This window comes from Daphnia carinata, chromosome 9 (genome assembly GCF_022539665.2).
Source record: "Daphnia carinata strain CSIRO-1 chromosome 9, CSIRO_AGI_Dcar_HiC_V3, whole genome shotgun sequence".
Classification (NCBI taxonomy): Eukaryota; Metazoa; Arthropoda; class Branchiopoda; order Diplostraca; family Daphniidae; genus Daphnia; species Daphnia carinata.
This window is the reverse complement of record NC_081339.1, coordinates 4640017-4659221: the sequence shown is the minus strand read 5'-3', so window position 1 is coordinate 4659221 and position 19205 is coordinate 4640017. Positions and strand designations below refer to the sequence as shown.

General features: G+C 40.6%; 1 protein-coding gene and 2 long non-coding RNA genes across 3 annotated transcripts in view; all 3 read left to right on the top strand.

Annotated features, from left to right (window-relative positions):
* The first annotated feature begins 8382 nt into the window (after window positions 1–8382).
* Window positions 8383–9162, top strand: LOC130688642 (uncharacterized). The gene is made up of 3 exons (XR_009000470.2): window positions 8383–8713; window positions 8792–8872; window positions 8945–9162. It is a non-coding gene; the product is annotated as an uncharacterized LOC130688642 (long non-coding RNA).
* A 61-nt stretch (window positions 9163–9223) lies between these two features.
* Window positions 9224–10072, top strand: LOC130688644 (uncharacterized). The gene is made up of 3 exons (XR_009000472.2): window positions 9224–9296; window positions 9379–9693; window positions 9806–10072. It is a non-coding gene; the product is annotated as an uncharacterized LOC130688644 (long non-coding RNA).
* Window positions 10073–15807: 5735 nt separating this feature from the next.
* Window positions 15808–19205, top strand: part of LOC130688621 (nuclear receptor subfamily 2 group F member 1-A-like) — a 10603-nt gene continuing 7205 nt past the window's right edge. Inside the window, exons 1-3 of the mRNA XM_057511617.2 lie at window positions 15808–16198; window positions 16295–17044; window positions 18448–18597. Coding sequence (XP_057367600.1) covers window positions 16654–17044; window positions 18448–18597 — 541 coding nt within the window. The 5' untranslated portion in view covers window positions 15808–16198; window positions 16295–16653. The remainder of the gene's footprint in view (window positions 16199–16294; window positions 17045–18447; window positions 18598–19205) is intronic.

The window sequence follows — 19205 nt, the reverse complement described above, 5'->3', positions numbered from 1 at the left end:
AAGATGTAACAACTTGATCAACAACAACAAAAAAAGAGCTTCAATCAGGTACCGCACACACGTCACAGTGACGTAACTATTGCATGCAAATATCAAGACCTATCCCCCCCCCCCCCCCCAAAAAAAGGGGCAAAAATAGCCATTTAAATGAAACGGACAGAGTATCATATCAGCCACAGAATATAAATACTAGTACATTCTAGTGTTGTTGTTGTTGTCCATTGAAAAATAAAATCAAAGTGTACCATCCCACCCACCCTTCACGAAAGTAACTTCCAATAGCCTTTTACTCTTTTTTTTTTTTCCTTTTCGATTTGATGAATATAAACATGAGATTGGTTTCCTTCTTTTGAAAGCCGCCCTTTTACCCCCAAACGGTAACACACACACACACACACACACACACACACACAAAAAAAAAAAAGAAAAGAAAAGCGGAACAGAATAACAATATCCGCACTCATTCACTCGGTTTGCGGTAGTGGAGATTGAATAGAACGTACATATCGACAAGAGGGGGGTAGTGAGGGGTTGCGCAATTCCATATAGTGGAAAAAAAAAGAAAGAAAGAGTAGCGACGTACCAATTTTTTTTTTTTTTTTTTTTTTTCGATGTGCGTAATAATAAAGAGCGCCGTAGAGAAAAAAAAAAAAAAAAAAAAAGAGGGAAAGCTTTTCTGTTTTCCCGTCGTTGGGGTATTGAATAGTTTCCGGCCTTACATATACAGAACTTTGCTTAGGACAGAGGCGGCAGCAGCAGAAGCAGCAGCAACAGCAGTTCATTTGTGTGAGAGCCGAGAGGACCTTCGACGACGACGTAACCGCCACTCGATCACGACGCCCGCCATCACCCTCCACTTTCCCTCTTATTATTTTCTCCGTTCTTCGCTTTTTTTTTTTTTTTTTTGTTATTATTTAATTTTAATGACGCGTACGAGTTTCTTTGCCTTTCCCAAAATGAAAGACAATTTGACGCAATTAAATATGTAAACACTAAGGAATAAAAAAAAAAAAAAAAGAGTTTAACGAGCTTGTTAGACACGCAAACAACTGCCATCCTCATTCTCTCCCACCCCCTCCTCCAATCTCCCGTCGACAATTTGTAAATTGTATCAATAAACTAATTAGGCCGTCGACTAATAAAAACACGCCCCTCTCCTAGCGCCACCACAACCCACACAACAACATCACCCAACGGGAAACAAAAAAATGTTAATAATAAAAAATAAAATTTCAATATGTAAATCGTCAATATGTAAATCGTCAACAGCATAAACACACACACACACACACAACAATAACCACGCCCTTTTTCGAGCGTCATCAATCAACAGGCCTAGATTCGATTTCAACTCTGATGGCAATTGACTCAAAATGTAATTTTTTGTTCCCCCCCCCTCTCTCTCTCTCTCTGTCTCTCCCCATTTTCTTTTCGAAGGAAACAAAACAAAAAAGAACAAAAAAAAAAAAAAAAAAAAGAAAAAAAGAAAGGAAATTGCTTCTTCGCCGGGTGATAACACGACTTTGGCGTGACCCGACGTTGACCGCATCACGCACGGATGGAGCGGATGTGGCCGTACGAACGAAAGGAAGAAAAAACAAAAATCATGGGGAGAGCATGCCAGTGCACTGCACTCTCTTTTTTTTTTTTCTTCTTTCTTTCTTCTTTTTTCTTATATGCCTCGCGCCCCATTACAGCCGTTACAAACACACACACACACACACACACACTGAAATGACTGTAATAAAATTCACCTCATTTTTACAAAGACGACGGCGACGAAGCGCATTCTCTTCTTTCGGAATTTCTATCGATTGGTGGAACGAAAGTAAACGATCGATACTCAAAGTTTGTCTTTTCTCCTCCCCCCCCCCCCAAAAAAAAAAAGAAAAAAAAAAGGCAAAGTCGTGGGGGCAAAAATGGCGGGGGGTTCGCGAGATAAGAAAGAAAGAGGCACCCCAAAAAAAGAAGAAGATAGTCCATCTCTCACAGCGTGACTCGTGCGCCATGTCTCTCACCTTCTTTTTTTTTTTCCTTCTTCTTCTTCTTCTTCTTAGATCTTACCTTCCAAGGTCGAAATGTCAAGCCCATCATTAATAACCGTAAACATCATTTATACACACACACACACACACACACACTAGAAAAAAAAAAAACTCTTTACAACTTACAGACTGCCACTCTTTTTTTTTTCCTTTTTGTTCCTCTCTAACACTAAGCCCCTACTGTAATATATCGATATACAAAAAACCCAAATACTATATACGCTTGTAATAGTAGTAGTAGTAGTAGTAGTAGAAGTTATTGTAAAAAGAAGAAGAAAAAAAAAAAAAAAAAAAAAAAAAAAAGAAAATACAACAACATAACAGCTAGACCCACGGGTCAGCATCTGATCCAGCGGATACACTCCAGAACTGACTGTCAATTTGCGTTCAAAGTGACAAATCGTTGAAAAATATGAGCTAATCCTACATAAATCAATGTCCCCAGAATAGATGGAAATATTCGTCATTCTCGGAATGTTGTTACGACAACAATTAGTCGTTCAAAATTTTTTTTTTTTTAAATCACGTGACCGGAAAAAAAATGGATTCCTAGTATAAATTCTAGGACACGCCTTACGTTTACGGGTTTAAATGTAATAGTTGTAGGTTTCCGCTGATCACGCTTTTTTAAGCAAAAAAACGGGGGGGGGGGGGGGGGGGCGGAGGGGGTATTTAGAGAGTTACGAATGGATCGTGCGTTCATTACAGATAAACATGAAAGATTTATATTAAAAAAAAAAAAAAAAGTTTGCCTTCCTCTCGATTTCTTTTTAAAAGAAAAGAAAATTCCCCTCGATTTAAAAAAAAAAATAATGATAATAATAATGGAAACACCTACCTTTTTCTCCGGACTGCAGTCTTGACCGCCCGCCGTTCAAACTCTTCGGGACACCTCACACCTGGATTCTATTCTTTCCTTCTTCCCCCCTCCTTCGTTGGTTAAAAACGTGCAGTACCTGAAAAGAAGGGAGAAAAAAATATATATAAAAAGATCCCGATTCAACTCTGATTTAAGAAAAAAAAAAAAATAATAATAATGAAAACGTTCGTCAGCAGAAAAAAAAAACATAATTATGGCAATCGATTCTTATCTACATTTTTATTAGTTAAACTTCTAATTCGTTTACACAACCACCTTTTTAAAAGTAATTTTCAGGTAAAAAAAAAAAAAAAAGGAAAATGTCGCGTAAATAGATTGAACCTATTTAACCTTTGGACAACAACAACAACAACAGTTGAGTTGAGTTGTGACGGTCCAACCTTTTATTCATTAACCTCTCGGCTCGTTTCATCTTTCGAAGTTTAAAAAAAAAAAAAAAGGAAAAAGAAAAGGCTTTGAATAAAAATGAATTTTGTTGTTGTTGTTTAGAGCGATTGTTGTAAGCAGAGAGAAAATGATGTCATGATTCAACAAATAACGAAAGGGGGGAAAAAAAAAATAAAAAGGCAACGAGATGACGTACAACAAAGAGCACGTGTCGCGCATGATTGGGCCGTAAATTTCGTCTTTTTCACCCACACCCTATCTTGTTCGTGATGATGATGACGACGCAAAGTATGTACGCCACATGATTCAGCATGCAGACCAAACATTCCTTAACCAAATCAATTTTCATCCTCAAATATTCAAAAGAATTAAAAATTTAAGTCTTTTTTTTTTTTTTCTTTTTCTTGCCGAAGATGCCGAGTGTGTAGAGCGCAAGTGTTTGAGTGTGTGTGTGTGTGTGTGTGTATACCATGTGCCGCCTAGCCTATGCATATCGCTTCGATAAAGAGGGGATATGATGATGATGATGATGAGATGTAGCCCCGGCCTTTTTGTTGCGTTTGCGACGGCCCACCCATAACGCCGCCGTCTGAAAGAATTTTCTTCTCTTTTTTTTTTTTTTTTTTTTTTTTTTCGAAACAGAATTTGTGTGCGACCATTCTCATTTGCATACATCAACCCTCATCATAAAAATGAGACGGAAAGCCCACACGAAAAAGAAGGAAATGCAAAAGGAGATTTTCTATTTATAAAAGAGCGTCATATCGATTATGCCCGATCCTTTTTTCTTTTTTTTTTTTTCCTTTCCTCCATCAATTCCCGCGTAATAATATATTAAGAGAAGCGCCCCGATTTATATCCGATATAAATCTCACGCCTCTATCATAAGGGGGGGATCGAATTCGGCTTTTTACGTCGAAAATTATAAACACATAAAAAACGCAACACCGGCCGTCGTACACACAAAAACAAGAGTGTCAGACTTTTATCGTTTGACGGTGTTCCAAAAATAAAATTGTTTAAGAAAATAGATAGATATCATAGAAAACGCATTGATTGAAAAAAATAAATAAATAAATAAATACAAGGCGAGAAAGGAGGGTGGACATAGCGAGAGAACAAGGAACCTGCGTTGTATTAATAATAGAAGAAAGAGAAGAAAAGGGGGGGGGGTACGAATCAAAAACTGACCGTTGCTCAGTTTCCCATTTTCAGCTGAGAGGGGAAATGGCGTGGGAATTTCACACCACAGCCCCACAGGTATGTGTGCAGTAAAGCGCTACGTTACGCAATTCCCCTCTCTCTGAAATAATAATAATAATGAAAAGGAAAAAAAAAAAAAGACCGTTACCTTGTCTGCCCATATATTTATAGGCCAACAAAGTCTGGTCCAGAAGAATCAAATTGAGGGCTATTCAGAAAATGGTGAGAAAGTACAAAAATCAGATCGATCTTGCACCGATTTATAAAGCAATTGTTTATTTTAAAAATAAAAAAAAAGGCTGCATTTTCGGGGGGTCTACTCTTGCGCATGTTCCCTTAAAAAAAAGAAGTAGATAAATTTCGAAATTCACGTAACCGAAATGAGGAAATAAGGGGCGGAGTTAGATATTGAGCGGACTCGAGTTTAAAGCTTCCGTAAAGAAAAAGAAAAAAGGAGTTTGATGTTCCTTTTGTTTTTCTTTCCTTTCCCGTTTCATGTCGAAAATGCTGAACTGGCTGAACTCGGGGATTTTGAAACCCCGCTCATACGGCGAACAAAACAAAACGACAAAAAGGAGAATTTCCGGTCTTCTCAGTTTTATACAGAGCCCCTACACACACACACACACACACACACTCACACACATACACACACCCATTCTCAACTTTCGAGGATTTGACTACATTTGACGTAATGTTTCAGAGACACGCGCTCGGCAAAGCCTTTTTTTTTTTTCCTTTTCAAACAAAAAAAAAATTAAAAACTTCTAATACGTGACCTCTTAGCAGCTTTGCCAAAACGGCACACACAAGAAAATAAAAAACAACAAAAAACGGAGCAGCCGTACAAGAACAAAAGGAGAAAAAAAAAATATGTCAAGTCAGTACCGTTTAGATAATCACGTGACGTCACACACACACACACACACTCAGAGGCAGCACAATCAAGTAAAATAGAAAGTCGGCATCATCGGATTTGCTTGCGTTCAATGTCGCACAAAGATTGCCCCGCACATTAAAAAAAAAAAAAAAAAAAAAAAAGAGAAGGGGGAGGGCGGCAGAAGGGATTCATCATCATTCCTCTATTCTTCCTTTTTACTACCCCCTAACTCTTTTTGAAAAGATGTTCGGTTACATGCTCAATGATGCGACAGCTTCATTATCCCGTGTCTCTTGATCTCCTTCAAAATCCGAACATGTGACGGCAGCTTCCCGGCAGTAGGCTACCATTTTCAATGGCAGAATCGAACACCCGAAATTTCGAAAATGAAACGCCGACGCAAAAGAGAAAGGCAGACACACAGAGAGGAGAAGGGAGGAATTGAAAACAAAGATGGCTGCTTCATCATCGTCAACTTGGCATATAATCTCTTTGCCTTTTTTTTTTTTTTTTCTTTTCTTTTTACCCATAAAGACTAAAACAGGGCCAGCAATATTAGAAAAGATGGAAGTCGGGAATAGAGCGGGACATATTCGATGGCATTCTATGTCGATTCTTACTCATCGACGATGTGTGTAGAAAACGACTGGATCAAAGCCAATTCCCCCCCCCCCTTCCTTTTCTTTTCTTTGGCTACCCCGGGAGCTGATTGCTGCTCCGCCTCTGTCCGGCCAGGATCTTTTCTTTCATATTGAAAGGCAGCAAAAAAAAAAAAAAAAAGAATTTTGACTCTCCCCCTGCTACTGAATGTCTTGGGATGACCTTTGGACGATGACCCCGACAGAGCCAATGAGACAAGGTTTTCCCGATTGAAAAAAAAAAAAAAAAAAAAAAGACCGTTCTGGTGGTGCTATTGCGTCGCACTGTCCTCTAATGAAAAAAGAAAATCCAGTGGAGGAAGAAGAAGAAGAAGAAAAAGGGGGGGGGGAACTCTCATCTCCGATGGGATTGCGGCTATTATCACCAGGCTGCCGCTAGATCTCTAATCCTCATGTCATCTCTCATCCGATTCAATTTGACCGCGCCAAATTGGGCGGCGGGGAACGGATTCTCTTCCCACCCTTTTTTTTTTCCATCCTCCGCCAACACACACGACTTTTTTTTTTTTTCCTTCCTTCTGTTGAGGGGAAAGTCTACTATAAATCGGGTGGCAAAATAGCACAGAGAAGTCGAATTACCTCTGATTCATTTGGAAACGAAAGGGCAGATTCATGCTAATGTAATAAACAACAAAACTCTACGGTGACCAGATGCAGACAAAGAAATCTACATAGATACAGAATATGATTCAATCATTTCTTCTTCCTTTTTTATGTCGTTTGGTGGTGGGGAGACGAAATAGCCTACACCCCCTCCCCCCACTTTTTTTTTTTTTTTTACCCACAAGTCCCCCTATCAAATGTGGTTATTGATTCTACCACTATGTCACCCCATTTTTTCGACTGACTTTTTCCCTCAATATGTCGCCTTTTTCTTGGGTCACCACAGCTGTTCAGATTCAATCCACGAGAATAGAAAATAATAATAATAATAAAAAAAAAAAAAAAAAAGCCATAAGGGAAGCAGATCGATATGAATAATGGGTGGTGGGTTCCAACACGATTCATTAGCCGAGCATTGTATGACAAATGCTGAAGAAGAGAAAGAAAAATCAGGGCATCAAGTGGGTCAAGTTCTAGAAGCGCAAAAAAAAAAAAAAAATGGGAAAAGATCTTTTTGACACTTTCAGAGGATCAATGAAGATGTGCACACGCTGGCACATAACACGCGAGCGGTTTTTTTCGGTATTAGTGAACACAGATAACAATGAACACGAGAGCTTCTGCTAGACACTACCTCCCCCCCCTTCTACTCTTGAGTTAACATACGTCTTGACAGGCAGAGTATTCCACCACCCCCCTAAAAAAGTGTTAATCTTGGGCAGAAAATCAAACCACACTCAGCTGAACCGGCGTGTGTGTAACAAACAAAAAGTGCTTAGATCCCCCATAATCACCCATGTGCTTGACTGTACACAAATCGTTTGTGCTCTCTCTCTATCTTTTACATAATGTGCAAGAAAACTATGATTTGCTTTACAACTTTTCTTTTCTTTCGGAATGCTCACAAAAGGGTGCTGCAAGAGATAGAGGGGAAAAAAAAAAAACACTTAGACGCTATCGACCGCCATCATCTGACACACACACTTGGACACACACAAGATGGGAGGGAGAAAAACAGGGCATTGTGTGTGTCTGCAAAAGCTTATTGTTCAATAATATGACTCTCGAACAAGAAAAGAAAGCACCATCTTTTTTTTTTTCTACAGATATGTCGAAATGTGTTCTTTCAAATGTCACAGATTACTAGATAGTAATAGGTAAAAATTGCCTCTATTTTAAACATGTAGTCAGACCGTTTACTTTGACAAAAATCGTTTGTAAAAAGGACGAGAGATAAAAATCGAATTTACATTGCGACCATAGATAAACGTGACGAAGGGATTGAACGGGGATAACGTGGTTTCTCTTTGTTTTTTATTGGCGGGAAAATGGTCGGCCATAATGGCCAATACGTTACGACAAGGAGACGTACGAAGAGAAAAGGACAAACCAAAAAAATTACCTTAAAAGTTGATTCATCACGTCCCAGAAGATTGTAGATGCACTCACACACAATTAAATGTTTAAATACAATTAAGATGACACCTGGATGGCTGGATAAACTCGGATGTCTGGATGCAACAATTAAACAATGACCACCCTCTTCAATGTCGACGTGTCATCTACCCTTTGTCTGGACACGATCGCCAAAAGAAAAAAAAAAAAAGAAAAAAAAATTATCGCAGCGTTGCATTTCCGTTAATCCACTAAATTAATTATTGGCAACGTTTATAAAAAAAAAAAAAAAAAAAAAAAAAAAGGCAATTACAAATGGCCGACTTAATAGCTATCGATAGTGGATCAGTGTCGGAGTCATTAACGTGATGTTGGTCTTCGAATGTGCTGTATTTTCGAAATGGCTTTTCACGACCACAGAACCTCGTGGTCGTCCGTGAAACAAAAAGTAAAACGAAAGGGGGAATATAATAATAACCCTGCCTGCTGCCAAGAAAATAGAGACCACTTCTGCAGTCACGAAGGGTCGGAACGAGGTCAACCCGCGGCTTTTATTCATCCTGTTGTTTTGGCATTTGAAAAAAAAAAGAAGAAAAAAAAGCCATTTCAAAATCGAAGGCTTGTTCCTCGTCGTCGACTTCGTTTTTCTTTTCTTGTTGTCGTAAGTATTTTTACATCTCTTCTGTTTTTTGTTCTCGACGTTTGGCCGCCATTTTTATACTGGTTTTTTTATTGTCAGAGAAATCCCCTCATGTCTGCCCGTCACTATCTCGTGTGTTCTATATTGAGAAAAGCACGCGGGATTTGTCTGCACGTTAAGGTACATAATAAGGTTTGCGTGAGTTCTCTTGTGTGTTTGTCCACTTTCGTAATACCTTGAAACCTCGGGCAGAAACAGATACGAAGCAAATAGCTTGCAGGGGCACACATGTGTTCATGAATGAGCGCCATGAAACGAAACGATGATGATAATTGGGCGTCAAACCCAAAGTATTTCCGTAGCTACCGGGATGCTTTCGTTTCGCCTACGTTTTTCCTTCCATTCTTCTGAAGCTTTGTGTTTCACAATTCAAAGAAGATGTTCTTCCTGATTAACTTTTCATCTCGCAAGAAAAACATCCAGCAGTAAAACTTTCAAGTCGTTGTGAATGTGATTTTATTTTTTGATTTAGTTTTCTTTGAATTATCTTTGTGCAGCTTATTGGCTCCTGGTCCTTTTATTATGGCGGTCGGTTCCTGTAAAGGTAAGGTACAAACCTAATAAATTTCCTCTGCCTAATGCCATAAAACAAGTTCTTTTTATTTCTTTTTTCTTGCCCTGTCTAGTGTGCAACCATAGGCAAAGGTTTTTGATGATGATGACGGTGAAGTGGCGTCTTCCGACGCCATATAATACCCGCCGTGTGTGCCTGGTGAATTGGGAAAATCAAACGAGAAGAAGAGAAGAAAATAACAATAACAACAGACGTCTGGACTGGCTAAATGGCAACGAGGAGAAGGAGGAGCAGCGGAAGTGGCGGTGCCTCATTTTCTGGCGCAATTAGCCGTTGAAATTACCCCACAAGGATATATACACTCACACACACACTCGCTGGGCACAGCAGCAAACAAACCCTTAACCACTACACGCTTCAGGCAAAAGTAAGAAGAAAAAAAAAGAATAGTTCAACAGAAAAGTGGAAACTACTACTGTGCACCATAACTTTTCTTTCTTTCTCCCCAATTCATGTGTCTTTTTTTTTTTGTTCCCAAGGTCCAGCAGAGTTGCACGTCTTCCTACGTTTGGTGCAGGTATAGAGGAACAAAAAGGTGTTAATGATGAGTTTACGTTTGCCCAACTCGCATAACCAACAAGGAGCTTCTGAATGGTACAACAACAGCATATGTTTGTAGCCGGGGCTAATTACGTTTACAAGACATTTCGATGACTTGGCGTAGTCCTCCCACCTTTAAAAAAAATATGGCCCAGCATAAGAGACAGGTGACCGCAAAAGAAGCGTCCGGCGTCTACAGGAGTCACCTTGGGGTATTAATGTTTTTTTTTTTTTTCTCTCTCTCTCTCTCTCTATTTTTTCTTTAACAATTTCTTCTTCCCCCCATAGAGATCACGTCCTGTCCATTTTATTTTTACGAAAAAAAAAAATAATAACTGGCCGTGTAACTATCGCTTGACTTTCTAATGACTGTTAAAAGGCCCCGGCTGTGACCGCTTCTCTTATACTTTTCTGCGTATTCCGTATAGTTTTTAATGAAGGCTCATCACGCCATCAAAATTTACGCACAGGTGAACGAGGGGGGAAGACGACGGACGACAATGGCAAAAGGAAAAAAAAAAAAAGAGGTTTCTTTTTTTTTTTTTTCTGACCACCTCCAGCCATTGCCGGTCGTCAGGAGTTGGGAAATCTCGTATCCCAAAGTACACGTCCGTAAGTAATTTCCCCTTATTTTATTTTTTAGTGTACTATAGAATAATCTCGAGATTGTGTAAGAAAAAGATGTTTCTCTTGTTTTTATATTCGAGAGATCTGTGGAAAAAAAAAAAAAAAGAACATGGAAGAGAAAAGGAGGAGGAGTTGTTGGAGAAGAAAGTCTGTGAGCACGTAGGAGGATGCGATCATCAGGTGAACGACTTGGAACTTCCGCCCGCCGTAACGTCCGCGGGATAAGTAGCCTAGTAGCAAACAACAGCAGGAGCAGCAAGTAAAAGATAAGAAGAACACCAAGGGGAAGGGAATAATCATAAAAAGACACACACGTTCCCTTTAGGTACATCATGGAGTTGACCTTTCGGTCACGCCGGTGTAAACCCACTGTACTACCGGAGGTCACACACACACACATAGTATAATATTCTGTGTGTGTGCAGTTGTACTGACTACCACCGCCGCAACCACCACCACCGGTGCGCCCATCATCATTGGATGGTAAAATATTTAAAAAAAAAACGAAAAGTTTATTTTACATTTTTTTTAAAGAAATGTTTCTTTTCCGAAAGTGTAGGCTATGTCAGTATTAGCGTGTGTACTTCCAGCTGGTTTCCTGCACCTCTAAAAAAAGAAAGATTTTTTTTTTTTTTTTTTCAAAACCACAGAGCGCCAGCCACACAGCCTGAGATTTCCCATCGTGTGTCCGGATGAGGGCCCGCCCCTCTCTCTACAACTCCAAGGCTAAAGGACTAGAGGCTTCTCCATAGGCGCCGGATCATCTGGGCTGTTCTACACGACAAGGGTCACACGGATGCGAAAACACGAATAAAACCTCATCCAGCCAGTTACTTCTATAGTCCACATCCTACAATATTTTTTAAAAAGGTAAACTATAGACAAATTTTTTTTTTCTTTTCTTATTTTCTTGTATAGTGAAACAACTCGTTAGGGAAAATCAAATCGTAAAGGAAACATTTTTTTTTTTTTTTTTTTTTTCGGCGTATCTGGTAGGCCATTCTTTTCTTTCAATAAAAAAAGAAAGTGAAATTGAGAGAAAAGGATGGAGCGAGAGAAAGAACATGCAATGTTTGCGCAGGGAGCAGGTCAGGTTCATTCAAACGGGATACATGAAAGAGAGACTTGACGGGGGTAGGTGGAGTTGTCGAGGGTAATTATTTACTACGTATACAACTCTATGTAGACATTCCCATAACGCCGTTGGGCAATCCCAGAGTCTATAGCTCCAACATAGTTCTTGTTTTTTTTTATTCTCTTTTTTTTTTTTTTTTTTTTTTTTTTCTTTATGGAATTGAACTCGGGTCCTTATTGAACAGGGACAAAAGTCGTTCTCTCTATTTGTTTGCTTCTCTCTTGCATCTATAACAGTAGTATTTCCGCAGTCCTCGTTATCGTGCAGCGTGACCCCTTCCGACCTTGCTATTGAAGGAAATAATCATTTTTTTTTTCTTTATTGCTCCGTTCTCTATCGTACGTCCCACTAAGCAAAATCTGATTGGGCTCAGGCTCCCCATGAATCATTTTTCGTGTATTCAAATCCGTTTCTGGCTGTCCGTTTCTATGCAATTAACTGGGGGGAATTAGTTTGGGAATGAATGTCGCCACGCTATTTCAATTGACCACAACTGATGGATATCGTCGTCGTGTGATTGCTGCAACATTTTTCTCAAGGCCTCTCAATCACACGAATGGGTGGAGATTTAAATCATTGACAAATTTTGTTGTTTTTTTTTTTCATTTCCAGCACACACACACACACACTCAAAAAAATAGTTTGAACGAATAGCCTTGCGGCTTCGTGTAATGGGCGCTTACATAGACATACCTGGCGGGCATTTTCATTACGAAGCCGACGGGGGTACGTTGTATACAACTAGTCACACTACTACACTTTGCCTTACTATACATCAGAAACGAGTAAAGAGTCGGGTGGAAGTGGTGGGGTAGCAGGAAAGGAAAGGAAAAAGAGAGAGAGAGAGAGAGAAAGAGAAGAGAATTTCCCATGGTATATATAACGAGTCACGACCGAAGGTTCAGACTATAACACAGATGAGGAGGACACACACTAGAGAGGGCTCCCTCCCCCCCCTTGGAAAAAAAAAAAAGAAATAGAATGAGGGCGGCCAGTGGTTACATACACACTCACATCCTTCCATTATTTTTTTTCTTTCTCATGATTCTTGTTGTTGTTGTCCTGTAGGTGAGCAAATCTACTCGAGGCGGCAACAACAACTTCCGGTGGAAGGTTGTTTCACCATCAGAATTAAAAATCATTTCAATCTGATTTTTAGTTCTAGTTGGGCTATTGAAAAATTCGATTTTCCTTTTTTTTTTTAATTTTTTTTTTCTTTTTTTTTTTGATTTCAAGAAAAGCGATTAGAAGGATCACACACATAAATCTCGTTTTACATCTCCCTCCTACGCCTATTCTTTTCGAGACAGAAACATTGTGGGTAAGAATGGGAGGGAAAAAAACCAAGAAATGAGTTCATTAAAGACTTGAAAATCCTCCCTTTTTTTTTTTTTTCTTTTGTGTATTGTTGCGCGCACACACACGAAGAGAGAGAGAGAGGGACTCACGAGATTGTAGAGGCGCGTCTTAGTTTAGCGTGTGAAAAATCATACCTTATTTTTAATAAGAGCGACGGGAAGAATCTATACCATCTGGAGGTGAGGTTCTCTTGTTTTATTTTTAAATCAGAATCTCGCAACCCCATTGACAACTGCGCCAATTTTTTTTTTTTTTTTTAGCATTTTTGAATGTCGGTCGTAATTGTTTTATCATCAACATTATTTTTATTTTTTCTCTTGAATTTCCTTTCCGTTTTTTCTCCCCCAAAAAAGATTATTTATTTTTAAAAAAGCAGTTGGCTAACCGATGATTGGATGAGTACTCGGCGTTGGTTTCAAGCGTTTTTTTGGAACAACAAGCCGAACGGGTTAGCGCACATAGCGGCCCAAGAAAAAAAAATGTTTTGGAACAACAAAACAGCTGCGCTCCGTCAATCGACTCAAAAAGCTTTTTTTTTTTTTTCTTCTTCTAAAATCATTTTCAGATTTTTTGTTTTTCTCGTGTGTTTGGGCTTTTCCCTCTCCGTAAAAAAAAAAAAAAAAACTCGTGCGCTTTTTTCTTCTTTCCTCCCGTGAGACGCAAAGGTCAAAGTTCATCGACGCCGCAAACACCGGAGGAAGAAAAAAAAAACGATCTGGAAAAAGAACGAATGTGCGCAGGGTTGGCTCGCGCTCTCTTTCGTGCCACTGTCTAAAAAATAAAATAACAATTTGAACGCAAAATCGACCGGAAATTATCATCCCGAACGCTCTAATTTTCTTTTATTTTTTTCCATTTTTGCTCTAAATTCTATCGATTTAAAAAAAAAAAAAAAGAACCTAAATGCATTTATTGTTTAGCGGCGGAACAGATGGATTCGACACCCGAAATCAATGGCGACAACGTGTTTTTATATCGAAGAGGGTAGTAGTACTCTATTACACAGTCAACAACAACAACACACACACACACACACACACAAAAAGAGGAAAGCTTTTGGCGGATGACGGAGGGAGGTATAAGAAGAGGGGGATATAATGCATAAGGGGCTGCAACAGTGGCTCGTGCGCGCGGATGAAAAAAGAAAAAAAAAAAGGACTCGGATTACATCATAGTCTTGTATCAAAAAAGCTTCCTCGTGCCGACCTTTGATTCCCCCCGAGATCTAATAACCAACCCCTAGCCGATCTTAACTAAAGCGTCACATATTTTCTCTATGGTTGTGCGTATAATTTTGTGGTTCTTAAAAAATAAGGCAGACTTTTTTTCTTTTTTTTTCTTTTATCCTCATAGAATTTTTGTGTGTGGTGGTTTTAGGTTTCGGCAACGGCCACCGCATTGAAACCCCCCCCCCCCCCCATCATTTTGCGCCCGTCTGTCTCTGCTCAATGTCAATTTTTATGACATGGAACATGACGAGAGCTCCGCAGCTTATGTCTTCTCTCTTACGGACCCTCTCCTGTTTAGTACACACACACACACACATATGCCTGTCTTTTGAAAAGCAATGGACTTATTATGATCGTGCGAGGAGGTACCCATTTGTTTTTTTTTTTTGAATATCATCTATTTTTTTTTTTTTTTTGTTTTATTTATTTATTTTTTATTTTGCAGGCGAAAAACAAAAACAAAAAAAAAATGAAGGAAGAAGGAAGGAAAAAAGAAAAGAAATAGGGAGGTCATGCGGGTCAATGGAGCCCGAAACGCAGCGTGCGCGCCCGGCTCAAACGGGCCAACTACCTTTTAAACTGGCAAGTTCAAAAGTTCGGCGCGCGCTCTAGACCATCTCTCGCCCTCCTCTTCTCAGCCACCGTATCCACAGGAGGGTGGCCCTAAGAGCGTACCAGTACGACTACTACATTTATTTATTTCATATACTGTCACTTTTTTTTTCTTTTTCTTTTTTTAAGACGCCCCTGTTGTATAACCGGCCTACCTTATTATCCGTAGCATTCGCCATCCGGAACGTGATTTAAATGCCACACACGCATCAGACCTACTTAACGAACGATGACAAAGGGAGGAAAAGAATTGGGGACATTTATTTATTTATTTTTTTTTTTTTTTGTCACATCCTTACCACACGATGAAGGTATTTAAACAGTTCAATCTACATTTATTTCTGTGTTTTTCTTCTAATTATTCTTTGATTGCATTTTCTAGGTAGGAAATGACGGTCGAATTGGCCAACAATATTTTTTTTTAATTTTTGGCTGATGGAAATTAGGAAGCTAACGGATGGAGGGGCAAGAAACGGATGTCGTTGACGTCGATCGAGATGGAAGAGGTGTTGGCCCTCTTTTTCGATCGGCGTTCAAGAAAAAAAAAAAAGAAGAAGAAAGTCATGGGAGAACTCCGGGCGCCAGTGGGAGGTATGGGAGGAGCCAGAGCGCTAACGACGTCCAATGGGGGCCGAGGCAGAGATCAAAGGGGGATGGCCGGAGGGCGCCCGGGGGGCCGCGGCCTCTGGCACGGCGCGCACCAATAGACACACACGTACACACTCACACACCGAGAAGGATGGGGCAGCATGGAAAAGGTCTTTTTTCCTTTTTTTTTTTCTTCTTCTTCTTTAAAGAGCCCGCGCACACGTTGCCATAACGACAGCCCCAAAAGGCCACCACCTCCTTGTCCCCACCCTCTTTTTTTTTTTTTTTTTTTTTTTTTCTTTTTTAAGGTTTGCCTTTTCTGCCTGCAGTGTGTGTGTGTGTGTGTGTGTGTGTGTGGGGGGGGGGGGTCTGGCTAAAGGATGGCTGAGCTATGAACCCGAGAGACGGTATCACGGGGCCAGTTGAACGCTGCCGGCCGAACGGCCTCAACGTGTGCCCTCTGCCGCTCCGATACTCCTGACCTTTGAACCATCACACACCACTTCACACTCTGCGCCGATCGCTTTTGACTTTCTTCTCCGTGTCATACTTGCAACTGCTGCTACGTTTTTTTTTGGTTTTTGTTTGTTTTGCGCTAAACGAATCGACGATCGAGTTTAATTTCCTTCATTTTTTTTTTGTTTGTTTGTTGGAGGGGGCATTTTTACCTCGACCTTCTCCTGACAAACGATCGGTTTGTGTTCGCTAAAATCTGTGTGTGCGTGTTGCGTGCGGGAAAGACGTCGCCAACGTCCGTTTTTGGAATAACTCACAATCAAGTGGTCAGTTTAGATGTTCAAATTTTTTTTTTTTTTTTTGATCTTGTAGATTTTGCTAATTCAAAATTTCACATCCAATTTTTTAATGGGGGCATTCAGGTACCGTGATGGATCGTCAATCGTGCCGCTCGGTGTCTCTTTGCGATTGAATACAAGACAAAATCAGAGCGAGTGAAAGGAGGACGCTGTGTGTGCCTGTGTTTTGAAACGGATCCTCTACTCGTGTCTACACACACACGGGACTTAAAAAAAAAAAAAAAAATAAAAATAGTGTTAAAAAAATTGTTGTTCAAGAAAGAAAATTACGAGTGTCTGTGTCAAGTGTCGTGTGTGCGTCGCTGTGCGAAAACAAATAAAAGAAAATCCCGAAGAGGAAGAAATCCCCCCAAATAAAAGAATATCAACAAGAAGATAGCGGCGTCATCATAGCGTCGTTTCCGCTACTGTCGGGCTCGGCCATGTCGCTGATGGGAACGATGCCATCGGGGGTCCTGCTGGGCGGCGGAGGAGTCGTCGGTCCCGGCGGATGGCGAGATGTCGGCTTGACGAGCGTCGTCGACGATCCCATCGGACCCGTCGTCGGATCGGCCTCGCTGGGCGGATTGGGCGGACTGGCCATGACTCCGCACCACCAGCAGCAGCAACAACAGCAACAGCAGCAGCAACAACAACAGCAACAGCAGCAACAACACCACCAACCTCCGCCGCAGATCTCGACGCCAGGATCGCAGGCCTCTTCCGGCGCCTCCTCGTCGGCCTCCAATAACGGCAAGGACGCTCCCAACGTCGAGTGCGTCGTCTGCGGCGACAAGTCATCCGGAAAACACTACGGACAATTCACCTGCGAAGGTAAACAAACAAACAAACAAAAAAAAACATTTTTTAATTTACGAAATTCTCAAAGAGTTCGGGATTCTTTGCATCATCGTTTTCCATTTCTCGGTGTGTAACAAGGATTTTTTTTTTTTTTGTTCGTAAGAGCCGAAATAAACAACAAAACATGACACAAGTGCACAGGGACCACCACGTAGACCACAAAAGCCGATTGAGAGGAGGAAGATTGAGGTCTCTTTTGTTTCACCGATTTGACGGTGGATGATTGCTCAATTAAGCAGGTCGGTTAAGAGGGCGTAGGGAGGAGGGATAGCACAACGTCATGGAGGGTCATCGTTCTCTTCTTCTTTTTACCTTAGCGGATGTATCGATGATGATGAAGAAAGAAGAGAAAACACAACACAACACAAAACATTTTTTACGACTTGATGGTTTGAAAAAAAGAAAAAAACAAAACAAAAAAAAACTCTTGGCTTGATTGACTCGGCGGTGGGGCGCCCTCCCTTCTCTCTATAACATCCTTTTTTTTTTTGCGATCCTCCTCCCATTCTTTTTTTTTTTTTCGTTTTACGACCCCATGGTCTTATAGACAGTGTATCGTTGCGTATGACTTGTTTAGATATACCTGACGGCCGATCGTTTTTTTTTTCCTTTTTTTTTTGTTTTTCTTTTCGGTGTGTGTGTGTGTGTTATCCTCACGGTCATTCCACACTCTAACGACCTTACATAATTGATTATTGCCAGTCACACAGACGTAAAAGAGAGAGAGAGAAAAAAAAATGGAAAAATGCTCATTCTTCTCTTCATTGATGGTTTAACCGCAGACTTATTATACAACAGTTGTAATGTTCGTCTATTAGTAACAGGTACATACATTTTCGATTTTTTGTTTTCCTTCTTAGTAAGGGTGGGCAGTTGAAAGAGATTGAATAATCACAGACAGGATTAGTTTTGTGTTGTTTAAAAACAGAAATTGGGGAATTTTCTTTTCTTTCTTTTTTTTTTCTTTTATGGACTCGGATGAGGGGGGGGGAAGGAGGTAGTACACAGTAGCTGGAATACAAGCACAGGTTGATTTGTTTACGACACGTAAGTAGTAAGAGCTGTCGTAAAGTGGGCAAAGTCAGTCGTCGGGGCTTTGTTTTGATGACATCCATCGTATCATGAGTCCCTTTTGGGCTCGTGATTGCACTCGGAAGTCTATTTATATATGTGTAAGACTTTCTCCTCGTTTATAGACAAGAGTCCCTAGTTTCGTTTTGCGCCAAGGCTACGTCCAACAAAAGAGACACGCATTGGCCCTTTTTTTTTTTATTATGTGCGTAGGGCAATCAATTGATTTGTCGTTGGCTATTAATAAACCAAGAGTTGTTAACTAAATGCTGTTTTATTCTTGTTTGCGTGTACGCCACGCGCAGGGTGCAAGAGTTTCTTCAAGAGGAGCGTACGCCGGAACTTGAGCTACTCGTGCCGCGGGAACCGGAACTGCCCGGTGGACCAACACCACCGGAACCAGTGCCAATATTGCCGTCTGAAGAAGTGCCTCAAGATGGGCATGAGGCGAGAAGGTGGGTCCCCATTCGTCATCGCTCCATCCATCCACCACAGCATCATGCACTCTTTCCACCCTTACCACCACTACCACCAACCACCTCCACCAGCTACCACAGTCTGGAACCCTCTTTCTGCTACTACTACTACTAGGGCTTCTACTCCGGCTTCTTCTTCTTCTTCTTCTTCTTCCAGTCCTACCACAACTACTTCGACTACTACTACCACTACTGCTGCTGCTGCTGCTGCGACGAGGCCGGCATTTTTTGCGTTCGGCCACGGTGGGTCATGGCTCCTCTCTCTCTCTCTCTCTCTCGCTCGCTCGCTCGCTCTCCGCACACTATCGAATTCTTATCTACTAATCTTGATTGACTTTTTTTTTTTTTTTTTTTTATTTCAATTACGTATACACACACACCGATTAGTGGGAGACCAATGGCTGTGTGTGATTTCAAATGATTCTTAGATGCTACCGCCCTTTTTTTTGTGTTTTTTGAGGGGCATATTTTTGGTGGATATTTCCCACCTTCTGTCATTTAAAAAAAAAAAAAATTATTTTTTATTATTTTTTTGGGGGTCTCCCTCCCCTCTCTTGTGTAGAGATTTATACGCGAGATTTTCTCTT